The 25898-nt window shown below is 43.2% G+C and overlaps 1 protein-coding gene across 1 annotated transcript in view; it reads right to left on the bottom strand.

Moving 5' to 3' along the window:
* LOC310869819 (E3 ubiquitin-protein ligase rnf213-alpha-like) overlaps window positions 1–25898 on the bottom strand; it is a 55604-nt gene that overhangs the window by 22441 nt on the left and 7265 nt on the right. The window contains exons 8-41 of the mRNA XM_083780759.1: window positions 25670–25881; window positions 25357–25514; window positions 24899–25069; window positions 22188–22390; window positions 21790–22097; window positions 21022–21278; window positions 20346–20558; window positions 19893–20085; window positions 19736–19791; window positions 18570–18741; window positions 16702–16866; window positions 16436–16534; window positions 16226–16348; window positions 15776–15959; window positions 14921–15094; window positions 14668–14820; window positions 13398–14017; window positions 12542–12701; window positions 12230–12447; window positions 11489–11626; window positions 10103–10267; window positions 8613–9885; window positions 8314–8495; window positions 7848–8003; window positions 4159–7749; window positions 3921–4045; window positions 3714–3827; window positions 3314–3438; window positions 3106–3225; window positions 2819–2883; window positions 2442–2595; window positions 2204–2339; window positions 1436–1621; window positions 217–347 (exon numbers count right to left, since the gene is read on the bottom strand). Of these exons, the coding sequence (XP_083636885.1) occupies window positions 217–347; window positions 1436–1621; window positions 2204–2339; window positions 2442–2595; window positions 2819–2883; window positions 3106–3225; window positions 3314–3438; window positions 3714–3827; window positions 3921–4045; window positions 4159–7749; window positions 7848–8003; window positions 8314–8495; window positions 8613–9885; window positions 10103–10267; window positions 11489–11626; window positions 12230–12447; window positions 12542–12701; window positions 13398–14017; window positions 14668–14820; window positions 14921–15094; window positions 15776–15959; window positions 16226–16348; window positions 16436–16534; window positions 16702–16866; window positions 18570–18741; window positions 19736–19791; window positions 19893–20085; window positions 20346–20558; window positions 21022–21278; window positions 21790–22097; window positions 22188–22390; window positions 24899–25069; window positions 25357–25514; window positions 25670–25881 (10500 nt within the window). The remainder of the gene's footprint in view (window positions 1–216; window positions 348–1435; window positions 1622–2203; window positions 2340–2441; window positions 2596–2818; window positions 2884–3105; window positions 3226–3313; window positions 3439–3713; window positions 3828–3920; window positions 4046–4158; window positions 7750–7847; window positions 8004–8313; window positions 8496–8612; window positions 9886–10102; window positions 10268–11488; window positions 11627–12229; window positions 12448–12541; window positions 12702–13397; window positions 14018–14667; window positions 14821–14920; window positions 15095–15775; window positions 15960–16225; window positions 16349–16435; window positions 16535–16701; window positions 16867–18569; window positions 18742–19735; window positions 19792–19892; window positions 20086–20345; window positions 20559–21021; window positions 21279–21789; window positions 22098–22187; window positions 22391–24898; window positions 25070–25356; window positions 25515–25669; window positions 25882–25898) is intronic.

The following is a 25898-nucleotide window of genomic DNA, read 5'->3' as shown; positions in this document are numbered from 1 at the left end:
ATTGGAGTAATGTTACAATTGGAAATTATGAATTGCATTATTAAAACGCTTTGTTGAATACTCGATTCTGATTGATCAATGAACTTAGCTCTGTTATTGAGCAACAGTCTGCTAATCAGGAAATAACAGACTGCTCGTCTGCCTCTGATGAATGTGCCAATGGAAGCAGGAGCTTGTAAGCTAATAATGATCAAATCAATATTTTGTGTCAAATACCTTCATGTTGAAGGGCATGAACCCAGAGCTCATCGAGGTAGTCCTTGATCCTCCAGCTGAAAGGCATGCTGCAGCCCACGTTCTGGTCCAGGCCTATGTGCCTCTGTACCAGGATGGTCCTGGTCTCTGAGCTGTGATGATACAGTACATGTACAGAGACAGAAGGATGGAGATGAGTGTTATGAGGAGATGGGGAAAAAAGCATACAAAGCATACAAAAAAATGCATAAATAGGCGATCATATGTAGACACAGATAAGAAAACTGGTAAATGGACCGGGAACCTTCTGATTCCCAAGTTACCTCTCAACCTCCTCCCGAGCCTGTAGAAGCCTGTAGAGATCTGTGCAGGCTTTAGATCAAGGGTTCCAAAACTTTTCAGGCTGTGACCGACCCAAAATAAATCATATTTGAACTGGGGACCACCCATTGTAAAATAGGTAATTTATAGATCGTCTATTTTCACAAAGTTTATTCTTACATAATATATGACAATTTGGCCAATTTCGTATTAAAAGTCCTTAAATGGTTAGAAATTTGTAAATACCCTGTATACACTTACTATACTACTACTGTATGTTGGTTTCTTTACTGTCGAGTGAGAAAACAATGTTGGATATTAAGCTTATGATCTGGGGATCCTCCAACCTAACATGTGGTCCATGCAGCGTCATGTACGGGACCTCCAACAGTCACTAACATGTGGTCCATGCAGCGTCATGGATGAGACTTCCAACAGTCACTAACCTGTGGTCCAGCTTCGTGGATGAGACTTCCAACAGTCACTAACCTGTGGTCCAGCTTCGTGGATGAGACTTCCAACAGTCACTAACCTGTGGTCCAGCTTCGTGGATGAGACTTCCAACAGTCACTAACCTGTGGTCCAGCTTCGTGGATGAGACTTCCAACAGTCACTAACCTGTGGTCCAGCGTCATGGATGAGACCTCCAACAGTCACTAACCTGTGGTCCAGCGTCATGGATGAGACTTCCAACAGTCACTAACCTGTGGTCCAGCGTCATGGATGAGACTTCCAACAGTCACTAACCTGTGGTCCAGCGTCATGGATGAGACTTCCAACAGTCACTAACCTGCGGTCCAGCGTCATGGATGAGACTTCCAACAGTCACTAACCTGTGGTCCAGCGTCATGGATGAGACTTCCAACAGTCACTAACCTGTGGTCCAGCGTCATGGATGAGACTTCCAACAGTCACTAACCTGCGGTCCAGCGTCATGGACGGCAACAGTTTCTCGTTGCCAAAGATGTCCAACCACAGCTTCTTCAGGGGGTCACCAGAGTTGGTGTCCAGCAGGAGATCCAGGTTGTGATCATGGTCGATGATGGAGACCAGCTGGGCCAGGAAAGGAACGACGGCAGCTTGGACACGCTTCCACAGGGTGTGTCTATCAAGAGTCCAAACAGTGTTGCAAGCTTTAGATGAAGAAACCGTTCGATGTTCCTGATCCTCAGTATGCTGCATTAACCCGTTAAGACCTAGGGCCAATTCAAAATGTCTTCTAAATCAGTTTGCTGAAAAACCTATGTTGCTACTGTATATCAGTGCTGCTCAAACCTTTTCATGTCAAGCACCCCCCAGAATTGTATGTATTCGGCCGCCGACCCATCTCAAAGTATTTTGTTCCAGGGACGCCCAGAAGCAAAGATTTGAGTTAAAAATGTTTGCTTTAACCCATTCTGACCGGGCACCCATTTTGGTGTCAGCATCATGTTATGCTTTAGCTATTTAAAAATAGCAGATCTACAAGCTCATATCGCGCCACCGAGTGGCGCGATACGAGCTTGTAGGTCTGCTATTTTTGAAAAATCGAAGAGCGACTGACATTTTTAGAATCTGATCTCAGGTCAGAATGGGTTCATCAGACCCAGTGTTTGTCCGGCGGAAACCTCGTATGAATCTGATCTCAGGTCAGAATGGGTTAAAATAATATATATATATTATATATCTTAATTATATATCTTAATACCTGAACGTCCCGCCTTCCTGCAGTGCATCGATGTTGGAGGCCTCCTTAATGACCCAGTTACTTTTTGACAAAGTGTTGCCGTCCTGAGTCACCAATGACGAGTGAAGGCGCTTCTTCACCAGTCTCAGAAACTCCACTGATGAGAATAATGAATAAATAACAATAATATTGGTTGCTGTGAGGTCTTGGACAAGAGGAGATAAATAAAAAAAACCCTGCCAAACAAAGAGAATATTACCGTTGATTTCCTCGTGGTCGTTAAGGAGCGCGAGCAGGATTTCTACTCTTCTTGTGCTGCGGAAACCACTGTCCACCTGGTCCCTCAGCATTCCCACGGCGTTCTGCACACAGCTCCGCACTAGTCCTGTGGTGTCCAGGATATTCTCACAGCCCTGCTAGTAGAAGGTACCACACGTTTTCAAGAGAAACAAGCAACACTTCACATAAAAACAAGTAGCTACTGTAGTCAGAGGTTCTTAACCTTAACAGGCCAAAATAATTTGCACTGGAGACTCTGTTCTACAGATACATTTTTATATTGTTTGACAAGTTGGCCAATGTTTGACCTGTTTTTATAGGTGCTGTATTTGAGGTGTTTACAGGTGTTTTACTTACAGGACGGCCTGCAGGCTCCTCTTCGCATTGCTCCGTCTCAGAGTACAAGTCATCGACCTCCATAGCTGTATGAAATATCAAATTTGTGATTTTAGGCCACATTTTTACATTAGAAGAGTACTGTAGTTTACCCAAAAGATTACTTTTTACATTTTTCTATCACACACCCCATGAAGCCGGTCATCAAATTATTGGCTTAGGAATGCGATAAAAACAAACAAAAAAAGATCTACTCCTTAAAGTTACTTCAACCCAACAACAGAGATGTTTTAATCAATATTTTCTACCTTCAGGCTGATTCCTTTCCTCAAACAGTTGACTGATTGTCAGATTTTGCAAGGCTTTGATATCAGACACGATATCCTTTGATCTTCTGAGGTCGTCAATATGCACTGAACTCCAGGGCCCTGTAATGGTTAAAGTAGTTAATAGAATCAATGACTAATTTTGGAAGCTTGGATGACAGGGAATTGAGTTAAGTCGTGTTGACCTCACCTCCATGAAAGCCAACATAGGGAGTTTCTCCTTCCATCCTGGGCAGTTTGGTGATGAAGTAGACAAACACGTTGCTTTGAGTGTTCTCTTGTCTTGACTTGTTGATTTCATTGATGGCTGAATACCTGTCAAACAATCAAACACAACATGACAAAAGAAGCATCTATGGCATTTTAGCTATATATACATATATATATATAGAGCAACATAGAAAACTCTTGATTCTCAAAAATAACAAGCTCACAGCATGTCACTTCGCGTAGTGCTGCGAGTATGGAAATCTCCTATTTTAGAATATTTGGGGGGGGGGGGGGGGAAATCACTTGACTATTGATTTGGAAGGCATTTGGAGAATGCCTCAGGTCTTAATGGGTTGATAAATATTTTGCAAACAACTCACTTTGCAGACGCGATCAGTTTGGCACTCTGAGAATCTTCATCATAATCACACTGTATGATGAGGAGCCTGTTGCCAGGTGCAGGCATGCGGCCGTTTCCAGTTGTGAGGAAATGCCTACAGTAGGAAGACAGGAGATTTTTACATTAACATAATGTCAGATTCTGAGTGCAGAACTGCAAACAATATGGATGAGACCCATTAATAGACCTGATCTTCTTGAGGAATGAGTGTTCTGTGTCGAACTGCTGGAGCGAGAGAAGCTCCACGCCATAACACCCCTGATCCAGTGGCTCCAAATCAGATACTGTCAGAAGTCTGGAGAATGTTGTCATCTGTGGATTAGAGTTACAAGCATCAGCAAAGACAAGTTGGATACGTTCAGGGTATTATAGAGATTACAAAAGCAAATCTAAGCATATACAGTATATGACAAATGTAATATTACCTCTGTGAAGAAGGCCAGGCCATAGGAATCCTGATTCATGTGAGCCAGGATGAAGTCAGTTAAGCAACTGTTTTTCTGCTCGTCAAAGTAGACCCTCGCCAGATAGTCGCTCTCGACTTTGGGGAGACCCATGCAGTCTAAACGCACCACAGAGTCAGGCGTTGCACATTTGAGCAGTACGAGTTTGGCCTCATCCAGGAACCTTCGGTCATGGTCCGATGCTTCCACGTCACTTTGCTTCTTTATCACTTGGAGGACCACGGAAGCGCACGTGTCTGAATGGTAGCCGATGAAGACATCCGCCGGCAGGTACTTGTGTGTCTGAGGCACCGCTGCGTGTTGAGTGTTGGGGGAGATGAACTGTGCGACCCAGGTTTCCAACTCTTTCACAACTCTCTTCTGCTCAGCAAGGAGGACGGTGTGGATGTCCAAGTAATGCTTCTCCAGTCGGTTGATGAGAGGGATCGGGAAATGCTTGTAGACCACCTCTTTTTCCTCAATGACAATCAGCCTGAAGTCCTTATGCACTCTGCATTTGACACGATGGGTTCCCAGTCCGAGGTCTACGTATTTCTGTCCTCCGAGACAGACGTAGTACTGGTTGAGGGCGTCGTACAGACTTTCGTAAAGGTTCTGCAGGTTCAGGAGCACAACGGTTTGACCCGTTTCCATGCAGATTTTCACTCTGTTGATGTTGCGACATATCTGGGTGTACTCTTGGTCCCTGGGGAAGCTCGAGCCAAAGATGATTTCGGGCTGGCTGCCTTCCGAGAAGAAGGCTTGCTGCAGGATCTGGAGGGCTGCGTAGTTTTTCGTTAGAACCAGCAAGTACCTGCAATCTTCCTCCTGTCCGATTGCTGTAATGTTTTGTCTCACCAGCTCAATGGTGCTGATGCTCTCTAGGTTGGGTGTCATCTTCAACTTTTTGGTGAAGACGGTGACTGCGTCCACATTATCTTTGCCACTGAAATTTCTCAACACTGCCTCCACAATCTGCTCTGCACTGGGTTTCTGTTGAGAGGCCTTTGCCATGGCGAAAATCATCTTTATCAAGCTGTAATAGTCGCGCAGACCAAAGAAGCCTTTTCCCTGTTTGCGGCAGATATTCAAGTAGGCCTTGGCGAATGGCTGGAAGAAATCCCTAACCTTGTCTAGAATCATGGCATCGGATGAGCATATGCCTTTGGCACTATCAAAGAGTTCCTTTTCGTCGGGGTCACCGCGGGAGACAAAGATGCCTCTGTTCATCTTTGCAGGGTCCAAGGCCCAGTTAGAAATGCCAATGAATCCAACCTTCTTGTGTGGCAGCGGCTCGTCGTCAATGCAACCTTCCTCCAGCAGGGGATGGAGAGTTTTCAGGGGCATCTTAGGGGAGTCCTCCGCCAAGCCGATCTCGTCGAGGACCACGACGGAAATGTACTCGGTCAGGTTCTTTCCCTCCTGGAAGCGAGCACACTGTTTGAAAGTGTTGATGATGCCCTCTGGCGTTGAGTGAGGGCTGCACTGGAAGGACACCAAGTGGATCTGTTTGAGCTTCTTGTAGAGCTCAGAGTGGGCGGCCTGGCCCTGCATTGCATCTGCCACCAGCGTTTTAGACAGAGACTTTGAACTTCCGGGTTTTCCGACCAAAAAGAGGGGGATTCGTAGTTCAATGCAGAGCACCATCATGAAGACGTTTTCTTTCAGCGCATTGTTTCTTGCGATTGTTTGCAACTGTTGTTTTGGCACACCACTCAAAAGTAGATCCTGCATACGTGAGATTTCTTGCATAACTCTCATTGGACTGTACTCTGGAGGAAGCTTCCTGCTGAGTTCCTGTCTGTATTCCTCCTTGTCTTCTAGGCAAGCGTGGTAGCACACTCCCGCAGCCATAATCAGGGACCACAGCACAGGGTCTCCTGCGCTGGGCCTGTTAGCATTTAGACTTTTCTCAAACACTTCAAGCTCCTCAAAAAGCATGTCATGGTTCTTGTAGAACCACACAAATGCTTGCATGCAGCGTTCCACATCTCTCAGGCTCACAAAGCTGCATTCATCCTTCCTCGTCCGCATGTACCTCTGTGAGGTTGACAGAACATCCGTGATGCCTTTGATGTAGTCCACAGGCATTTCATTGACCTCGACCACTCGCTGTACAATCTGTTGGATGTACATCTTCTCTGTGTGATCGTTCAACTGTCCAAAGTCCCACACTAGAGGGATCATGCTTGGTGGCAATGCCTGAACTCTGTAAACCAACTGGCGCAGTGGAATGGATCCGAGCTTCTCATCCGTCTCTTCAGCTCGAACTCGGTACCCGAGACCAGCAGACTCTAGCCTTTGAATCATCTCATCTGTGTGCTTTCGATACGGGTTGCACGCCGCTATAATTTGCAATCCACAGTGGGGCATCAAGCCCTCCCCTTCAACCGTCTGGTCACAGAGGACTTCCTTAATGCTGCCGATTGCCTCTGTTGTGTTGGCCTCATCAAAGAAGAGAACGGAGTCAAAGCCGTAATCTTGTTTGTTGGTTAAAGCGATCGCTTCCGCCTCTCTGACTTTGTTGTAGATCATGTCAGAACTTGTTCCTCCATGCACCTTGACCAGTTTCATATTCTCCGTGGCCACTCCACTCTTCCGTAGTTCACAAATGAATTTAACCAGCCTAGTCTTCCCGCACCCAGTCTCCCCCATTATGATCACAGGGATGCCACACCTGAAGCGCATGTGGATGGCCAACATCTTCAAGATGTTGTCGGTGGTGAGCTCGTAAGTTTCGTCTGGATCAAGAGGCCACTGGATTCCAAGTACGTTGCATAGTCTCTCTATCTTCTCCCCCCTGGATAGACCATCAAAGTCAATGTTGAAAGGGACTCTCTGTAGCTTCAGACCTTCATACAACTCCAGCGTCATGATGTTTCGTTTTATCACCCTTCCTGAGGTGGCATCAATAGCATCTACGCGGTTATCTGCATTAGGCCGAAGATGGAAGCCAATGAAGGTCATGGACACGTGGTCATCGTTAAAGAATATGTACGGATGTGGCTCCGACTCCCATCGCTTCCTGATCAGAAATGGGGCCAAGTCTTCCTCGGACCTAGAGGGAAGGTCTGTCTGCAGTCTCCCGGGACTCTGGTCAGAGATGCTGAGTGATGGTGTGGCGAAGTCCTTGGCCATCAGGATCATGAAGTCCACCACAAAGGTCTTGAATCCTTTCAGAGTGTCACCAGTGCACTCGATGTCGCAGAACACGGACGTCTCACAGTCTTGCAGCTGGAGGTTCAAGAACCATACAAAGTTTCTCAATTCTGCCCAGGAGGGGTCAATAATGCCGCAGTACATGAGAAGCATCTGTAGGCATTCCTCGTGAGAGCCTTCGACGCCCTGGTACATGAAGGTGTCCAGATCCACACCGTTATGGAACCGACTGAGATACTGGTATGGTCTCTGGAAGGCTTGACTTCTGAATTCTCCATCATCCATTAGTGGGTCCAGAGGATTCACAACTGTTGGATGATCTTCCTTCCTCATCTCGATCATCAGCACCTCCTTTGGTGATTGGCAGACCACTTTTGGGAACACGTCTATGAAAGACGTTTTCTCATCCCGGGTCTATGACCAAAACAAAAGAGGATAAATGAGAAGTTGAAAATCAATGCTAGACAAAAGAAAAAGCTAAAAGAATATATATATTGTGAGGGAAAATGTACCTGACGTGAAGTGTTGCGTGGAAGATTTGTCGTTGATTCTAAGCTCTCGATAACATAGAGCTGCTTGTTGCTGCACTTCCACATCTTTCCCTCCGAGTCCATCAGATAACGAAGAAACAGCAATTTGAAAAGGAATTCTTGGAGGCCTTTCCGCACCTTTAGGATAAACAAGAAGGATGTTTAATTAATTAGGATAAACAAGACAGTTTTTAATTCATTCGAGAAATTGTCAAATCTTTGAATATATTATAAATATTTCTGAGGGGGTTCTTGAAACAAAATATTCTTGAAGGGAGGGTTGGTGGCTAAAACAACTCATTTGGGGGGTCTTTGACATGAAAAGGTTTGAAAACCACCGATAAAGCTTTTTTTTTTTTACCCTTACTCAATTAACTGTTTTTTATTCTTTTTAGAATCGGCCTCAGGTCTTAATGGGTTAAAAATGCCTTTGCATTACAATCATTACCGATGATGTGACATCAAAATGGAAGATTGTCAGCTCATCCTTCTTGGAGGTGTTGAGAAGAGACTGAAGAATGACATTCTCGTCGACCTTTGGCTCAATCAAGCGAATGCACTTCATCACTGATGACCTTTTGGTTGAGCATTTCAGTTTTTCACAAAGCCTCTTGGTGTAGAGAGACTTGCCTGAAATGTTTCAATAGCAAGTCATTAATATATGTACCATGCATCAACATGCTTAGAAATGAAATAGTAACTGTCTCTGCACAAAATGTTAATAAGTATCTTTAGATGTGTACTCACCAACACCAGCTCTTTTGGACGACACCACTCGCACGCACATTCTGTCTCTGAACACAGCCGCAGCGCTGCTTTGATCCGCTGGGACAGTGTAGTGTCGACGGAGGTACTTCTGGATGCGGACCAATGGCTCCTGGGGAACCATGTGCAATCTGTACTGGCTGAAGGCAGAAGGAAGGTAGGCGTGCTCTCTGTCCGAGCTGCAGACGATGACCAGTTTGTAGTCCTTCCTGCTCTGCATTTCCATTCGACGGAAGAACCTCTCGACTTTGGAGCTCACTTCGTAGTTCAGCTGATCCCCGTACAGCAGAGTGTGTATCTTCTGTCCCCTGTAGCCCGTTGTGAGACAACGTCTGAAGAACAGCTCCACGTGCTCATAAGGCGTGGACGAATTGCACAGGAGGACTTCGTCGCATGTGGGCAGCACCTCGTCCTCGCTGCTCATGTAGATGGAGATGCACGAGGTCAAGACCTCGTCGTGTGGACAGACTATAAGATTTGGCTTCCCGGTGGACAAACCTTTGGGCATCTTTCTTTTCACACAAGTGTCGTTGTTCTCTTCAGAAAGGCCCTCTGCATGCTCATCTTCCACGCTGGCCAGTATCTCCAGCAGTCTTCCAAGGCTTCTAGTGTCGAGCATGTCTGGAAGGAAGTTCTTCATGTCGTTCATGTAGGCGTTCCATATCAGGTCAAACTTCTGGCAACCACTCGCTGCTTCCACAAGACTTGGTAGAGGATCACAATCAGCCATTGCATCTGGGTCTGCCTGCGCATTGACTGGAACGTCTCCAAATGTCTGATATTCGATGTCCTCGTTTATCTCTCGTGGTTTGGTGAGGATTTCATACTGGAGTTTGTGCCAAACCTCCCTCAAATCTAAGGCTGTGCAGTTTGGTTTGACGAAAGAGAGCATCATGAGAAGTTGGTCCTCCAACTGAGTGGCGTTTTCCTGTGTCAGCTTACTGCACAGGTATACAATCTGCTCTGCTGTGTAGTAGTTCAGGTAGTAATGCTGCGACCTCTGTTTGTTTACGAAGTCCATCCAGTAGTCGAAGCACTTCTCCATTTTCTTGCAAAGTTCAGGGAGCTGCTCCTCCACAATGCCATCCACAAAGGTAACACCGACTGCACAGTCTAGGTTGAAATCCATGACGATGCTGGGCTCTGTGCCACTCGAGTTGCATTTGATGTGGGCCTCCCATTGCCTGAAGAGAGGATTCCCAGCTGCGTACAGGGCAATGAATGCCTCAGCTAGTCGCTGAATACTGGAAAAAACCTGAGTGGGTGCAAAGAGATGTCTCCGTCACAACTGTGAACATTATGCATGTCATGGCATGTTACCGCTTCTAAGACGACAGAAAAACAATTAGCTTTGTCATTGAACAGAAAAATAATTATATTCCATCAGATCAATAAAATTCAGAATAAAGAAATCTGCCGTTTTAAGAGTACACTACTAAACTTCTGGGTTGGTGGTCACTAGCAGGTCTTACCTCTGCAAAGCGGTCCACCTCACACTGCCCCTGCTCTCCTTTCCCAGACATGAGCATGAGTTTGTTCTGTAGCTCCCTCAGATCCTCCAGAGAGTAGCAGCGCATGTTCCGACCCTCATCATGTTCTTCTGGAATCTGCAGCTTCAAGGCTGTGTCAAGACTCAACTGAGAAGAAAGGCATAGTCTTAAAGGACAACTTTAGTTTTTTTCAACCAAGGTTCATGTTTTAGGTTATTAGAGAAACTAAAAGATGAGTGTTCATTTTCTTTCATTTGCTGCTTTCTTTAGTTTTGGGGATTTTAGCAGTTTTTGACAGGGGGGCGGGGGCATTCGAACATGGGGCTAAATATGTAATTTTTTACAAAATATTATGGCGATTTATTATTATTTACTATAGTCCTAATAAACCCCAAGAAATTACATCTGGCCAGAAAAGATCACAGGATCTACTGAATGTGTCAAACTGACATATTGAGCCTATACACACAGTATAAGCCTTCCCCCAGTAGGCTACCTTCACATTCAGTAGATCCTGTGATCTTCTGTGGCCAGATGTAATTTCCTGGGGTTTATTAGGACTATAGTAAATAATAAATAAATAAATCACCATCAAATTTGGTAAAAAATTACATATTTAGCCCCATGCTCGAATGCCCCCGCGCCCCTGTCAAAAAGAGCTAAAATCCCTAAAACGAAAGAAAGCAGCAAATGAAAGAAAATTAACACTCACCTTTTAGTTTCTCTAATAACAACCTAAAACATGAACCTTGGTTGAAAAAAACTAAAGTTGTCCTTTAAACTTACTTCTGGAAAGATCATTTTGCGAGAAATTATACCATTGCTTTCCAACTGAAAGCAGAGCAATGGGCTTACAATGTGCATTACATTCACACACCAAAGTCAGAGGAAACCATTCACAGCAGTGACAGCACCACCCTGCTCATCAGGAGCAGTTAGGGGTTCAGTGTCTCGCTCAAATACATTTTGACACTAGCAGAGGGGGAGCCGGGGATTGAACCAGGAACGTTTCCCAAGCAACCACTCTACTTCCTGATCCACTGCCAGACCTTGCTAAACAAACATATGCTAAACCAACACCATTCTTTTCCCCCAGTCTTGACAGGGAAGAAGTTCCAAAAATAAATGGAACTCGGGTTTCAAGTAGGGCTGCAAAGTATTGATTATTTTGTTACACAGTAAATTGATTACAAAAAAAGTGGCTTAAGTGATGTTACCTTGAGCAATACACTGAATGCCTAACTGCTCCAGTGGAGCTGCTCAGTATAGGGCTGTGGTTGTACTGGTCAGGTCACAGGTTTTAATGTGTGTCTGTGTGCTGTCTGTGTGCAGGGTGTAATAACCTGGCTAAATAAAAAATAAATGTACCTTCTTAACATTCTGTGCACTGATCATGTAGATGCCGTTGTTGTTGATGGCCGTTGCTAAGGAGAGAGAGGAGAGTTCTACTGAACCATGGCAGTCCTTCACATTCTTCAGCCATTCCAGATGGCGTGCAGTGTCACGCTGGAACACAAAACAACATTACAATCAATGGTGCCAGCCAGTCATAATTAGATACATAATTTTAAGCTCTGCATAACTCTGAGACAGTGTGTGCGTGCGTGCGTGCGTGCGCCATGACGACCAGTGGGGGTAGTTATAGGCACGCAAAATAATCAAACCACTTGGCTAATGGCAATACAAGTTTGCGTGAGACGTTTGTGGAAGGTTACCGTAATCACTGGAAAATCGCGCAGAGGAAAAACGGTAAAATGAACTGCTGTGGGCGCCGGTCAGCCACTGGGGCACCATATGGGCATGTCATTTTTCGGGGGGCACACGGCCAAAGAGAGGGGCAACGACGGCCATGGCCGTCGTGAAATTCCTGCGCTGCTCACAAGTTCCTCCCCGTATAGGGGAATCCGTGTTATGAATCTGGCTAATGCCAGGCTACACCTAGCAGCATCCCTATTCGGGGCAGGTCATAATAGACTAATATTCGGCAAAAAAGGATGAACATTCCATGAAAACATTCGGGGCAATGTTTGCTATGTGTCATATTACAAAGTACAAGTTTATACTGTTAAGAAAAAATAACTATTCTTAGTATTGAACATTTATTCTCACCAGCTTCTTGGGCAGGTTGCTGTCGTTCTCCAAAGCTCTCCAGAGCTTCTTTAGTACCTCCCTGAGGGCCTGAAAACCAGCGTCTGCTTTGAGGTCATAAAGCATGGACGAGTAGCCAAGTACAGCATCATGGAAGCAGGCCACACGGTCCACATCCAGGTCATTCTCTCCAGCAGAGATGGAGGCCAGATCAACAAACACCTTCAGCTCGTTGATATCTGAAATTAAATGGATCACATTTCCACTGTTCACTTGCCTGAATGACCATTAAAATAATAATTAGCGTTAATATTAGCTATTGATCCTTCTCACCTTCAAGGGCTTCCTTCACCCAGTTGACAAACTGTCTTCTTTGGCCCACCTCTTGTAAACACAGTCTGCGAGGCTCTGTGATGTCCACCAGAACCATCTTGGCCTGCATCAAGTCATTGTCAATCCGACTGAGGTGCTCTTGCTGAAAGTCTGCGTGAGTCTGAGGAGATGCCAACATTATTGTCAACACTTTGCCCAAATATATTACATGCATGGATAACAGCAACACAATAAAGATTCATATTATTTATGTTAATTAAAGACCAAAGCAAGAATCAGTTCTCCAAAACGGTTTTATGCCTAATGCCTCTTTAACATCTTAAAGATGGAGTGCCGAAGATTTTTCCCCCGCCTAAAACATGATCATCAGGTACTATGATTATACTAGGAGGAAGATTTCTTCCAAAAAAGTGTACAGAAAGTGTTAAAATTATGTTTTATGTGGCCACACCCACCAGTTCATCAAGTATGCCTGGTTTTCACCATAGCACCACCCACCTGAAGTTAAAGCCCCCCCACAGCTGTTGTATGATAATGTTCATACAACAGCTGTGAGAGGGACAGGATGTCACTAAAATGATGTTATTTCGATTTTACTCAAAGGCTTTCAGTTTTCAGGAAGAAACCAAAAATACACAGGGAAGACATATATGAATATTATAACCACACCTGTGGGTCTATTAGAGTAATGTTAACTCCATAGACGCATGCAGAACAAAAAAAGCTAAAATCATGGCACTCCATCTTTAAATAAATGTACAGATCTCCAATGACAGGGGTCTCAATTGTTTTTATAGAATGCATTTAAAACATGCACTAGTAATGATATACAGTACATGAAAACAAGGCTACTTACAACTTCAAGCAGAGTCTGTAGAACCCTGAAGTCACCCTGAAGACAAAGGGTCTCCTTAACCATCATGATGACTTTGGCAGATTCCACAGCCAGATGAAGCTGGTGATACTGCTCAATCTGTTCAACCCTTCCCTGGATCCACCGCTTGTCGTCAAATGGATCAATGCGACACATGATGGCCAAGTCTTGGGCGAGTTCTGCGTACTTGTCCCTGAACTCTTTGAAGACTAAGTCGATCTCACCAAGCATGATGTTGCCGTTCTTCAGCTCGTCATAGATCACGTTGTACTCATCGTAGCACGCTTGGAATATGTCATCGTGAATTATGTCCGGTGTCGCCTGCAAATCAGCAACCCCAGATTCATCAGGGTCCTCGGCTTCCCTTTCTCTGCGGGAGACGAGTGAGGCTTGCTTTTCCCAGCACTCTTTGAATATGTAACTGTCCTTGAAGGTGTGCAGAATCTCAGCCATTTCTCTGACTTCTTCGTCGAGATCGAAGTAGGTGACCACACCGGCCGTTGGGGAGTCCGGTTGGTCAAATGGACGAACCTCCATGAACTGGTCCAAGATCATGGTGTCGATGTTGATCTGCTGTCTTTGCTCCAAGTCGGATACATCAACTGTCATACAGATTAAATCAATTTAACATTTTTATAAAAACAAAACACTGACATACTTGATATAATAACAAGGAAATACCATTTCTGTTCACTTGGAGTGGTCAAGGTTAGCTGGTTAACTTGTGTACACAATAATCAGATTAAATTATTTATAAAAAGTAACATTGCAAATTTAACATTGTAAAGCACATCACTATTCACTAGCCTTAACCCAGCAAATGTTTCATACAGTATATGCATATGTATCAGTATTGAATGCAGCGAATAAAGCCAACCCATCCCATTATGGACTACAAGCTGAACGGTGTCCAAATTAAGTTAAACAGTCATCTGTATTTCTGGAAACTCCCTAGCTATCAGCACAGCCTTTTGTTTACTTTAAAAGCCAAGCCATTAAAATTAAAGCAAAACATAACTTGGGTATATAAGATAAATGTCCTGTTGGCTTTGAAGTTAATATTCATAGATTTTGTGGTGGAAATACTGAATAGCACCGTTTTGTATGAATTAGAACTGTACAGTATCCCAAGTAATTGAATAATTTATATTATTTATACAAGTTATTTTGTTAGTTAATTAGTCCTATACAGATAGTGAATAATTGTTGTGTAGATGGTTAAACCGTGTCCCCATCCCAAATACCAACATACCTGTTATATGCTCCTCAAGCTTGCGAGTCATTGTTATCATGACGTCCACCAGCTCCCTCTCATGGTACACAGCTGTCACTTCATCCTGTCTCCACTGCAACAGCCTCTTCATTTTGCCGTTGTCCTGACATTGCTTGTTCTCAGAGAGACAGTCTGCAAATGTCAAAAGTCACATTTTAATCTATAAATAAAAACGTTAACTAATAATCTCTTGCCTTGTCTTTCATGCACATGAAAGTTAGGCTTCCATTACCTATTCTCAGCAGTTCTACGAAGGCATCCCTCCGATCTAAAATGAGCGAGAGGAGCCTGATCTCGATGTTTCCGTGGAGCAGCTTATTGGTGATGGCAGAAAAGGATGATATCGCTACAGCAATTCTGCCCATGGCATCCTGGGAAAGCTGCTCGATAAGCTTCTCCTCAGCACCTGTAAATACAAAAACAGTCAAAAGCTATTGCACACCACCAATGATAAAGCCGGAGAACACATTCACATGGCAATCAAAAGATGTAGCACCGAGTAGCTGTAGCAGTAGTGTTGCTTAAGTTGATATAAACCACTTAAACCCGATATACTTCATTGGAACCCCTCCTATTTTCCCACTACAACAAACCTCTATGCCGAAAATAGTCAATCTACAAGCTCACAGCTTTTACAGTAGATTTTTGTAGAATGTTTCCCTATTTGCCATATATTTATGTAACTAAGAGAAAAGTGAACAAAATACTTGAATGCAGGTAGTGTCCAACTACGACGCAAGTTAACCCATTTAGGCCTAAGGCCGTTTCTAAAAAACGCCTCTAAATCCTGACCTAAGGTTTCTGAAAAACTTCAAATATTTATATAGCAGCATCAGAATTTTTACATTTTTGAATACTGTACATACTGTACAGAACCCAAATATGGGTGCCCGGCCTGAGGGGGTAAGATACCAATAGGGGTTCCCGCCCAGAATGGGTTTTAAAGTAGCGTTGCTGGCAATTTATGTAAATGTCTTATACAGCAATGTACTAGTATTCTGAACACTATATTTTACATCAGTCTAGTTTTGTGCCTTGTAATCATTCAATATTTGGTTTGTGTGTTTGATTGATTCTGAGTAGATACCATGCAGCTGGAATATGTCTTTGGCTGCTGTCCAGGAAAGGAGATGCTTGAGGATGGCACCCTCTTCGTCCTGATAATGTCCACCACTGTCCTTTGGCCAGGATTTCTGGATAATGGCTGAAATGAGGTTTCCGAACTTCCAATTTATCTTAATCCTCTGAAACACTTTACCCTCTGACTTGTTCTGCAAAAGGAAAATAAAACATAGTATGAATGAATGAGCACACTGCATCTTTCAAATACATAAAATAAAACATTGCCACCATGTAACGGGTAAACCATAGAACTGAATACATTTTACATTTTAGATTTTTCAGCCAAAGTGAAACAGAACAGCACATAACTCATGTACACTTTAGAAATGTCTCCATACATTTTCTGTGCAGAGGTTAATTTGTTTACACACATGTTTTCTGCCATTCTACATGATGTATAAAGAGGTCCTCATACCTGACACAGGGCTGTGACGGACTCAAGAGCACATTTCTCAACAATAGAGCCAACGTGTGAATGGGACGTCATGAGTTCCTCAATTTTTGAGCAGTAGAATTCAATTTGATCCAAAGCACTTTCCTAAAAGAGATCATTAAACAAAACTAATAAATACAAGAAAATGCACCTCTTATTTGTTTGGACAAAATATGTATTTTTATTACATACTTTTTTAAGCTTGCCCTCAAAGTCCATTGTGAAGGTTTTTCTCCATAGCTCAGTGAAATCTTCATTATTGAATTTGAGGGAGATTGTGTTGTTCCACATCTAGACCAAACAGTAGATACCAAACAAGGGTTAGTTTATTTTAAAATGGACACTTGCTTCCACTTGTTTCTATGATGATCCATATCGATCACATGGTATTTAGGTACCCATCACAATATTGAATATTATCATTTCGGTCCTGAGGCCATTTTTCTTTATCAACTCACTTCAGTCTCTTCTGTGGTGATATTAGCGTGCAGGTACAAGGAAGAAATAGTCGTATTCAGCAGCCTCTCCTTGAAGGACTGACTGACCCATCGTCTCATTGTCGTCATTGCCTGGGACATCAACAGCATTGAGAATTTGGCACGTTCCTGGTCCTTTCCAACATCCTAAAACCAGGATGAGAATTAACAGAATAAAATGTAATTAAAATGTATAAATATACACACACACACACACACTCCATGTCAATGAATTCGAATATTGTGTAAAAGTTCATTTTCATGATAATCTAAAAATCCTATCTCAATGAATTAGAATATTTTACGAGACCACTAAAAATGTTGTTTTTAAACGAGAAATGTCGACCATCTGAAAAGTATATTAATGTATGCAGTCAATACGTGGTCTGGGCTACTTTTGAACAAATTATTTCATCAATGGGGTGCGGCATGGAGGTGATCACCCTGTGGCACTGTTGAGGTGTTGAAAACCCAGGTTCGCTTTGATAACAGCCGTAAATCAATTTGTCTAATGTCTCACACCTTCCTCTTTAAAATACAACCTAGATTCTCTGTGGGGTTCAGGTCAGGCCAGTTGGCTGGTCAGTCAAGCACAGTAATACCATGGTCAGTACACCAGTTACTAGTACTTTTGGCACTGTGGGCAGGTGCCAAATCGAGCTGGAAAGGAAAATTTGCATCTCCATGAAGCTCGTCAACATACTGAAGCACAGTGTACTCTAAAAAGATGGCTGTGTTTAAACCATTATTAAGTTTTCACTGTCAGTGGACCAACACCATGCAGATAACATGGCCTAAATCATAGGTTGTATTGTCAAGAGGAAGGTGTGAGACATAAGACTGAACAATACAAATTAATTTACGGCTGTTATCAAAGCAAACCGTGGCTTCCATAACACCTCAACAGTGCCACAAGCTGATCACCTCCATGCCACGCCCCATTGATGAAAATAATTGTTCAAAAGTAGCCCAGACCAAGTATTAACTGCATACATTAATACTTTTCAGATGGTCAATATTTCTTGTTTAAAGCGCAAATAACATGCATTTTAAAACTGCTTTTAATATTTAATATCATATTGTCTATGTCCCTCAAACTTATTTCTAATGGTTTGAGCCTCAATCACCACTCTGATATAACCAGTACTTGTCATTTCTTTCTGGACTTTGAAAGCAGTTTTAGCTGCAGTACCACAATGTCCTGAGGTGGTGGGGGTGCTGATATGCAGATTATTTAATATTTGAGTCATTATAATACTGATGCTAGATAACACCAGGCTTGTTTCCATTCCATGCCAGCTTGGAAAATCAACAATGGTGGACATTGTAAACAAAGTGGAAATGCAAATTTGGAACTGAAGACTGAAGAAGAGGAGGAATTATACAAAGTAGGGTGACATTGATGACATCACGATGAGACCAAAATCAGTTGAGCTGTTTCTGAGAGCAATTTCCATTAAAGCACCAATATGATATGAAAGCCTGATTGTTCAAAATTGGTTATTTGTGGGGATAGAAAACACATATGGGAGCCCCAAAAACACAAAAGAAATTGAAAAAGTTGAATTTTATGTTATAGGTCCTTTAAAATAAATCGTTTTTTTAGTGGTCTCGTTAAAATATTCGAATTCATTGAGATAGGATTTTTTGATTTTCATGAGCTGTACACCATAATCATCAAGATTAAAACAAAAAAAAGGTATTAAATACTTTTTGAATTATATCACGGAAGAAAATGTACTTTTACACAATATTATAATTCATTGAGATGGACCTGTGTGTGTGTGTGTATGTATATATATATATATATAAAATATCATAATTAATGTCTTTTGTTTCACATACAGTACCTGTGGCTCATAAGCTTCAACAAAGTCTGAGACCTTGGCAACCAGACACATGCATGCAACAGGGACTTCTGTGTTGTTCTTGGTGTAGGCAGGTCTGGCTGCTTTACAGATCTTCTCTAGCAGCATCACTGCTGTCTCCAAACACTCGCTTCCATAAGCCAAGCTGAAGGACCTATCATTACAAACAGAAACAAGTGGCTGATTAAGGTATTGACCACTCAATCAAGTATATCACGTTAACAAACACCCCATCGCCCAGTACTAGGGATGGGTATCGTTAGGATTTTTTCGAGTCCGGTACCGATTCCGGTTCGTTCCATAAAATGAGAGATCCACAACGCGCATGGAGCTGCGCCAGTGCGCCAGGCTGCAAAACCCCCCATGCGCTCATCGATCTGCCGTTCGTTGCATGAAGGGCAGATCTGTGGGGGCTCTCTCCCGAAGTTAACTTTGTTGTTGTATTGTGTGCGAGCCGAGCACCGCGGCCACGGCATCTGGACAGTGGACGCCAACTGCTTTGATTGTCTACTATAGTGAAGCCATATTTTTGAGCGACAAGAGCGATTACCACGGTCCATTCTGTTGCTGGCTCTCCGAGTAGCAGGATCAGATTATAATCAGCTGTTTTATGTGCGTGCGTGCGTGCGTGCATGGTGTCACCCAGGAACCGATAGAGAGAACCGAAATTGAATTATTGTAATGGGTACCCGGTACTCGAGCATGTTCGGTTCGGTACCGAATTGGTCCCGACGTTCGGGACCCACCCCTACCCAGGACGAAGTTCTTTGTCCTTTCTATTAGTAACACGCAAGACGAAGTTTGATCCAAAAGACGAAGTATATTGATATGAAAACGGATCGCATCGCTCCACAGCCTGGGAGCGCCTGATGTGCAATCCTCGATGTTGCGCAACAGTGAAACGTCGTCGAAAAGATATCCTGTTAAGACAGCCCTCCGCTGTCCAGTCGCGATAGATTTATTCTTACCTCCCGTTGTTGATCGCCTTTAGAGTGGTGTGGTTATTGTTAGCTGCTACACACATTCACAACAACATCCAGTGCGTCTGTAAAAGTGGCCCGTGTTTATAAATCGACTGGGCGCTATAATGTAATGGATTATTTAACCCCGGGCAATTAAAGTGTTAATGCACCAAGAAAATAAATCACCTGTATTTTTGCTCAATGAGGTTCCCTTGGATGTGCGAGATAATGTCAGTAACATGCTGTAAAATAGAAAGCAAAGTACACAGACTTGTATGAGTGCAATGATGACCATGGAACGTGTTTAACTGGTGGCATAGCTGGTGGCATACTGTAGTTTCACCTGTACAGAGATGTAGCCGATTTCCTGTGGAGACTTCATAATAAAGATGTGGAGCATGTCCAACAGCTCAGTCTTAAGAATGTTGCTACATTCAACAAGTTCCTCAATTGTCATGAGACTCATCCAGGACCGGACTATCAGTCTGTCCACCTCCACCAAATGTCTGTTGCTTTGCATCAGTTTCAACAATGCCCTGAAATGGTGGTTGATAAAAAGCTGAAACAATTTATCATGTACAAAGTACAACAGAAAACATATTGGACCTTTTCAACTTTCTTCTGACAGTGACAGACATTTTTTTTGCCATAGGCATAGACAATACATGGGCTACAGCTAAGCTTATTTACAATAAACATGGTGATTACTTATTTTACATTATATAAATACAGCCTAAATTTGTTATAATAATATTTTGGTACAGGTAGTTGGTGAATGTTGCAATGAAGTGCATACTTCTGATCCTGGCTGTTCAATGATGCTGTGTAATCCCCTTTAAGGCCTTGCAATCCTGTCCAAGATGGGTCATAAGAGGGGTTGGATGACTTTGGCAATGGTTGGAAAGGCTTCGTGCCTCTCAAGAGGTGGAGAAGGGGAAGTACCAAAATCCACCGTGGCATTCCCACTCCTCTCACGGATTTAATCAGAAACACCAATGCTTCCGGAAGACTATATAAAGAGAAAATCATTAGCTCCTTGACAGAAAATGTATTATCAAAGTAAAATCAAAGAACAATATATTTGCGAACGCAATGAGCACTAACTATGAGACCCTGCAGATCATGTCTGTGTGTGTGTCTGTGTGTCTGTCCCGCTGTGACACCACCCGCCCGCCACCAGAGGGCGCAGCTGTAGCGCACACATACACACACACACACACACACACACACAGTAGAAACTTAAAAAAATTACTAACTAAAAAGAAAAAGAAGTACGTAATTTATTCTAATTGTTGTTATTGCAATTTACAAGCTGTGTTCGCTTCCCGCGTTTGCGCGTCTTACTTGTATATGTAATATATAAAGGTGTATAAATCAGATTGTATTGGTTGATTAGTTGTAAATCCTGTCTTCTTGTAACTCTCTCTAAAAACTGTAAAATGATTGTACCGGAAAGGTACGCAAGGACATACTTTTTGAGACTTGAGATGGTATTTGAAAACTCTGTCCAAAACGTCAGGAAGTCATCTTTGGGCAGATTGGGCAGGCACAGGGCACTGCAGAGATGATGGAGCTCACTGTTTGAGAATTTGAGAGCATGTTTTCTCCACACATACAGCATGATCACAGCTGCTTTCAATGGATTCTGGATGAAATGACTCTCTCTATCCGTCTTCAGCAACTGAGGAGTCACGCATTCTAGCATGAATTCCTTGATCAACTTCTTGACCTAGGGAAGAGAAAAAAAACACAGGGGGAAAAGAAATACAGTATTTATACAAATTAAAACCAATGTTTTTAAATACAATTTAAAGCCAAACCGAACCAATGCAACTAGTCACACAACTCCTTGCAACAAAACAGTTGCAACCATTATCCCCAATGGCAGTTGCATGGAGTTGCATTGGTGCGGTTTGGCCTTAAGGCAATATATTACCCAGCCCTACAGTACCTACAACACAACTGTACATGCATGTCATCATAGACATATAAACGTAGACGCCCTTTCTGGCTCTGGAGCGTATGTGCTCAAGGGGGGTCTGTAAGTCCCGGAAAATATGCGCTGTGTGCCAGTAATCACTTGAGTGGCAGCGTGCCGTAACGTGCCTTCCACTCTTCCGGCGTACTTCCTCTCCCAGTGTAAATTCTTCCGCCCCTCCTTCAACACACATCGCTCCAACGAACTGCAGCGGCCAATGAGGCATCTATGTTTAAAATATCTATGCATGTCATTTACTTACGTCATCCGCGCCATAGTCCAAGGAGTACCATTTCTGTGTCCCCCTTCCCCCGTCCTCAAACACATAGGGGTTCGCATAAATCTGAAAGAACTGATCTAGTTGGATCTGGAAGCTCTTCAGATTGACATCAGTCCAGTTCCTGAGGAGATCAAATATATTTTCCAGCATGACTTTCCCTGCAAAGTCCCTGCCTTGGATTAGGCTCTTCTTCTGTTCACTTCCAGGTGTCCAAAAGGTGTCTTTCAACCGCTTGAGCACGTTTTGTGATGGCTTGTGACAGATCATGTCGTCATACTGATGCCAGTCCCCTTTCACAAAAAAGACACAGTCATGTAAATCAAAACATATTTCACAATTTCTATATATAAATGCCATGAAATTAAGCGTTGTGTCCTTACCTTCCGTGGTGAGAAGATGGGACTTCACAAACAAACACCTGTTGATAATATTTGAAGAATCCATCTTGTATATGTACTCATAGTCATATTTTTCTTTATCTTTTTTCCAGACAATATACTTGTATGGTATAGACACATTGATGGCTTCATCTTTTCTTGCAATGAGCCTGCCCTCAACTAAAAATCCACCTTCTCCGAGATCCCTGTGTGAAACAGAAAAGAATAAAACACATTTCTATTTACACATTTATAACATTTTCCATTACTGTTATATATAACCAGGTTAATCAATTAATATAGTTGATTGATTAACTGCCAAAGGCACTATGAAAATAGCAAAGTGAGAAGAATGAGCGAGGAGAAGAAATATTCTGGAAGCCAGAGAACAAACCATTAACTACCACTGACTTCGCAAAAGCCTTGAGCTGATACGATAATTATTGCTATTGTGAAAGTTACTGTCCATCTTGTGTATTGCCTCCCTCTTTCTCTCTAACACTGACGTGGCTACCCGCACCCATAGCCCCATATGTGCCCTCTCCCTACGCTCATTCTGTAGCTCCGAGATGAGGTCACACACTGGGCCCCTCCCACCGCGTTTCAGAAACAGCGCAAGTTTCCGAAAACATGGTCTCCTATCCTTACCACACCATTAATCCAAAACGTGTAGGGCCGATCCAGGTTTACACTAATTCAAACTTAGGAACGGCCCAGAAAATCCAACTAGAGATTTGAACTGAGCCTTTACGTCCCGTATTTTGTCAGTCGCTTCCATGTTTATCAAGGAAGTGTGCGTGTGCGCGTGCATGTCGAGTGAACTGAAGTCAGTTGGACATTTTCGACCAGGGGAGGCGCCGGGGAGGCGCTAAAGCTTTTCAACTTCCTTGATAAACATGGAAGCGACTGACAAAAGACGGGACGTAAAGGCTCAGTTCAAATCTCTAGTTGGATTTTCTGGGCCGGTCCTAAGTTTGAATTAGTGTAAACCTGGATCGGCCCTACACGTTTTGGATTAATGGTGTGGTAAGGATAGGAGACCATGTTTTCGGAAACTTGCGCCGTTTCTGAAACGCGGTGGGAGGGGCCCAGTGTGTGACCTCATCTCGGAGCTACAGAATGAGCGTAGGGAGAGGGCACATAATTGGGGCTACACGCACCCAGAGCCTAGCCTCGGTCCCAGGCTTACTTATCTGCGAAAAGAAAAGCCTGGTCACAATGTAAGGTAGAGAAGCTATCGGCGGATGTATGTTCCGGAACATCTGTCAAATGTATTTCCCCCGGATACGATATTTTCCCGACCAATCACAACTCATTCGCGGAGAATGTAAACTGATTTGTAAAGCATCAACGTCATTTCCTTGGGCAATACTAAAATCCTCCAACTTCCGCTGATAGTCTTTTCAGCGTAGGTCTTGCCTAGGGTTGGGATTCGGAACCAGGTCCATTTCAGACCCGGTTCCGACATTGCAGATCCGGAGCCGGTTCCATTGTTTTTTTATTAATGGTTCCCCAAACGGTTCTCATTTAGTTGTCATCATTTAGCTCCGCTGTGTCTGTGCAATGTGCATGCATGCAAGCAGAGCCTGAGGTGACGTCACCCCACCTAAAGTGTGTGTGGGGTCGGGGAGGATATGCCCACTGTTCTGTGCATTCAGCGACCGCTCACCGCCGCGGAGCGAGTGGGACAGTATGTCGAAGAGATCTCCAAAGTGTGGTTAACAGAGAGGGAAATTAGTCTGAGGCTGAGCACGCAAAGTGGAATAAATGTTATGCTATAGTTCCCTGCAAAGGTTGTTGCAACTTGTACCAGTTGCACGTCCACATTGATGAAACAACTCAAAATCAATATGCCTACACGAGTCCACAACTCACGAGAATAATCTAAAGGCAAATCGCGTTTGAGAGCCATGCGGAAAGCCCGCACTCCCCGCAGCTCCACCACAGCCGGCGGGGGATGAGGATGATGCAAGGCTGGTTCACTTTCCCCAGGCTAGTAACGTAATAGAAAATAAAAACTACTAATGTCTACAGAGCTTTTCATTAGGTGTATTGTACAACTGTTGTTAATGGTGTTAATTTAGAACGCCAATGTCTCTACGTCTTTCTGTCTGATATTTTATGAATCACGCCAAATCAATTTGTCTGCACTTATTTTTTACAACTCAACAGCTTTTGATTTGGCTCTAAATTAATCGCGTGACTGTTGAGAGCCCAGCGTTTAGGTGCATATACCTCCATAGATTGTGTTTATTATGTACTTGGTTAGGTTAGTTATAATATAAGCATAATCTATGTCAGAAAAAAAGTGGAAAAGAATAATATTAGGATCCGTTAAGGGAACCGTTTTTCCATGCCCAAGCTGCCACCAATTTTTTTTTTTTCTGGATGAAAGAGTAGTAAGCTATATAGGGTAGGAGGAGGAGGTTCTCCTATTCTTCTAATGAGAAATGTAGTTGATGTTGTTGGATAAAGGACACCGACTGCTTGACAAGTATGAACTGCCTGAAGAAGCTCATGGCACAATATCTACACTTCCTAACGCTACATCACTGATTTCCTAAGAAATGCATTCATTGACTAGGTCAAGGTTATCTGATACACTGCCTGTCTAACAACAATAAATGTGAGCTATACTTGAAGAAAGAAACATAATTTTGTACAACTCCTGAACAACAGTGCTTTGTGGGATGTTTGTTTGGGGAAAAACTCACTTCGAAATGTTGAGCTCAACTGCATCGTCTTCCCATGTTCCGATACTTGTTCCCGCCCTTATAAAGATACGGTCTTCATTTGGATCAAATTTGAAATCCTTTGAGAGAACTGCATGGAAGTAGATCGTGAGTCTAGCATTTGCTGCAATTTGCCTGTTTGCCCTGATTTTTCTGAAAATTGGTAAAGAAAAGCAAATTAGATTTCAGGTCTAAAACAGGTCAAAATCATCTAAATGTATTCATTTATTTAACCCGTTCAAACAGGGAAAGCATCCGTGTCATTTTAGATTTTAACGTTTGTCAATTAAAAAATACAAGGTCACAGCACGTCACTTTGTGCCACGCTTGTATATCTGCCATCTTTAACAAGTGTGAGAACTACTGATTTAGAAGGCATTTGTAGAATCAGCCTCATTTCTTAATGGCTTAATCAATGTCAAAGAATGTGATGACTGTACTTTGTGGGTGGGGGGACAGCCTGTTCCTCGGGCTCCGTGTTATCATCATTGGCCGTCTTTTCTGAGTCACCTCCTCCTCCCCCGTGGGCAGACTGCTGCACCTCCATGTGTTCTACTACTTGTACCTCTGGGTCTACACTGGAGGACTTGCTTTGAGCCTGTTGACATTACATTTAAATGTTGCTTTACAGAGATTGTGCATTAAATTCACCCATTCACACACACATTCGTACACCGATGGCGGAGGAAACCATGCAAGGCATTAACCTGCACATCAGGAGCAATTAGTTCTCATTGCAAATCGTCACATTACCTTTAAAGCATCCGGAGAGCCAAAAAGCATCCCTGCCTCAGCAGCAGATGTCTGCTTCACTTGTTGACCTGCTTCCTTCTTGTCTTTCTGCTTTGCCTGCCCATTCTGATTAGCCTTTTGATTCACATTGGCATTCTGGTCCAGTTCAGTGAGTTTGGTGTTGGTCATGTCTTTCTTGGTCTTTACAGCTTTCTGGTTAGCGACCTTTGTCCCTATAGGATAGGATAGG

This window comes from Protomyctophum parallelum (genome assembly GCF_964188405.1).
Source record: "Protomyctophum parallelum genome assembly, chromosome: 13".
NCBI classification, from domain to species: Eukaryota; Metazoa; Chordata; class Actinopteri; order Myctophiformes; family Myctophidae; genus Protomyctophum; species Protomyctophum parallelum.
Note: the sequence above shows the minus strand (reverse complement) of the source record. Positions and strands in the feature narration are given on the sequence as shown.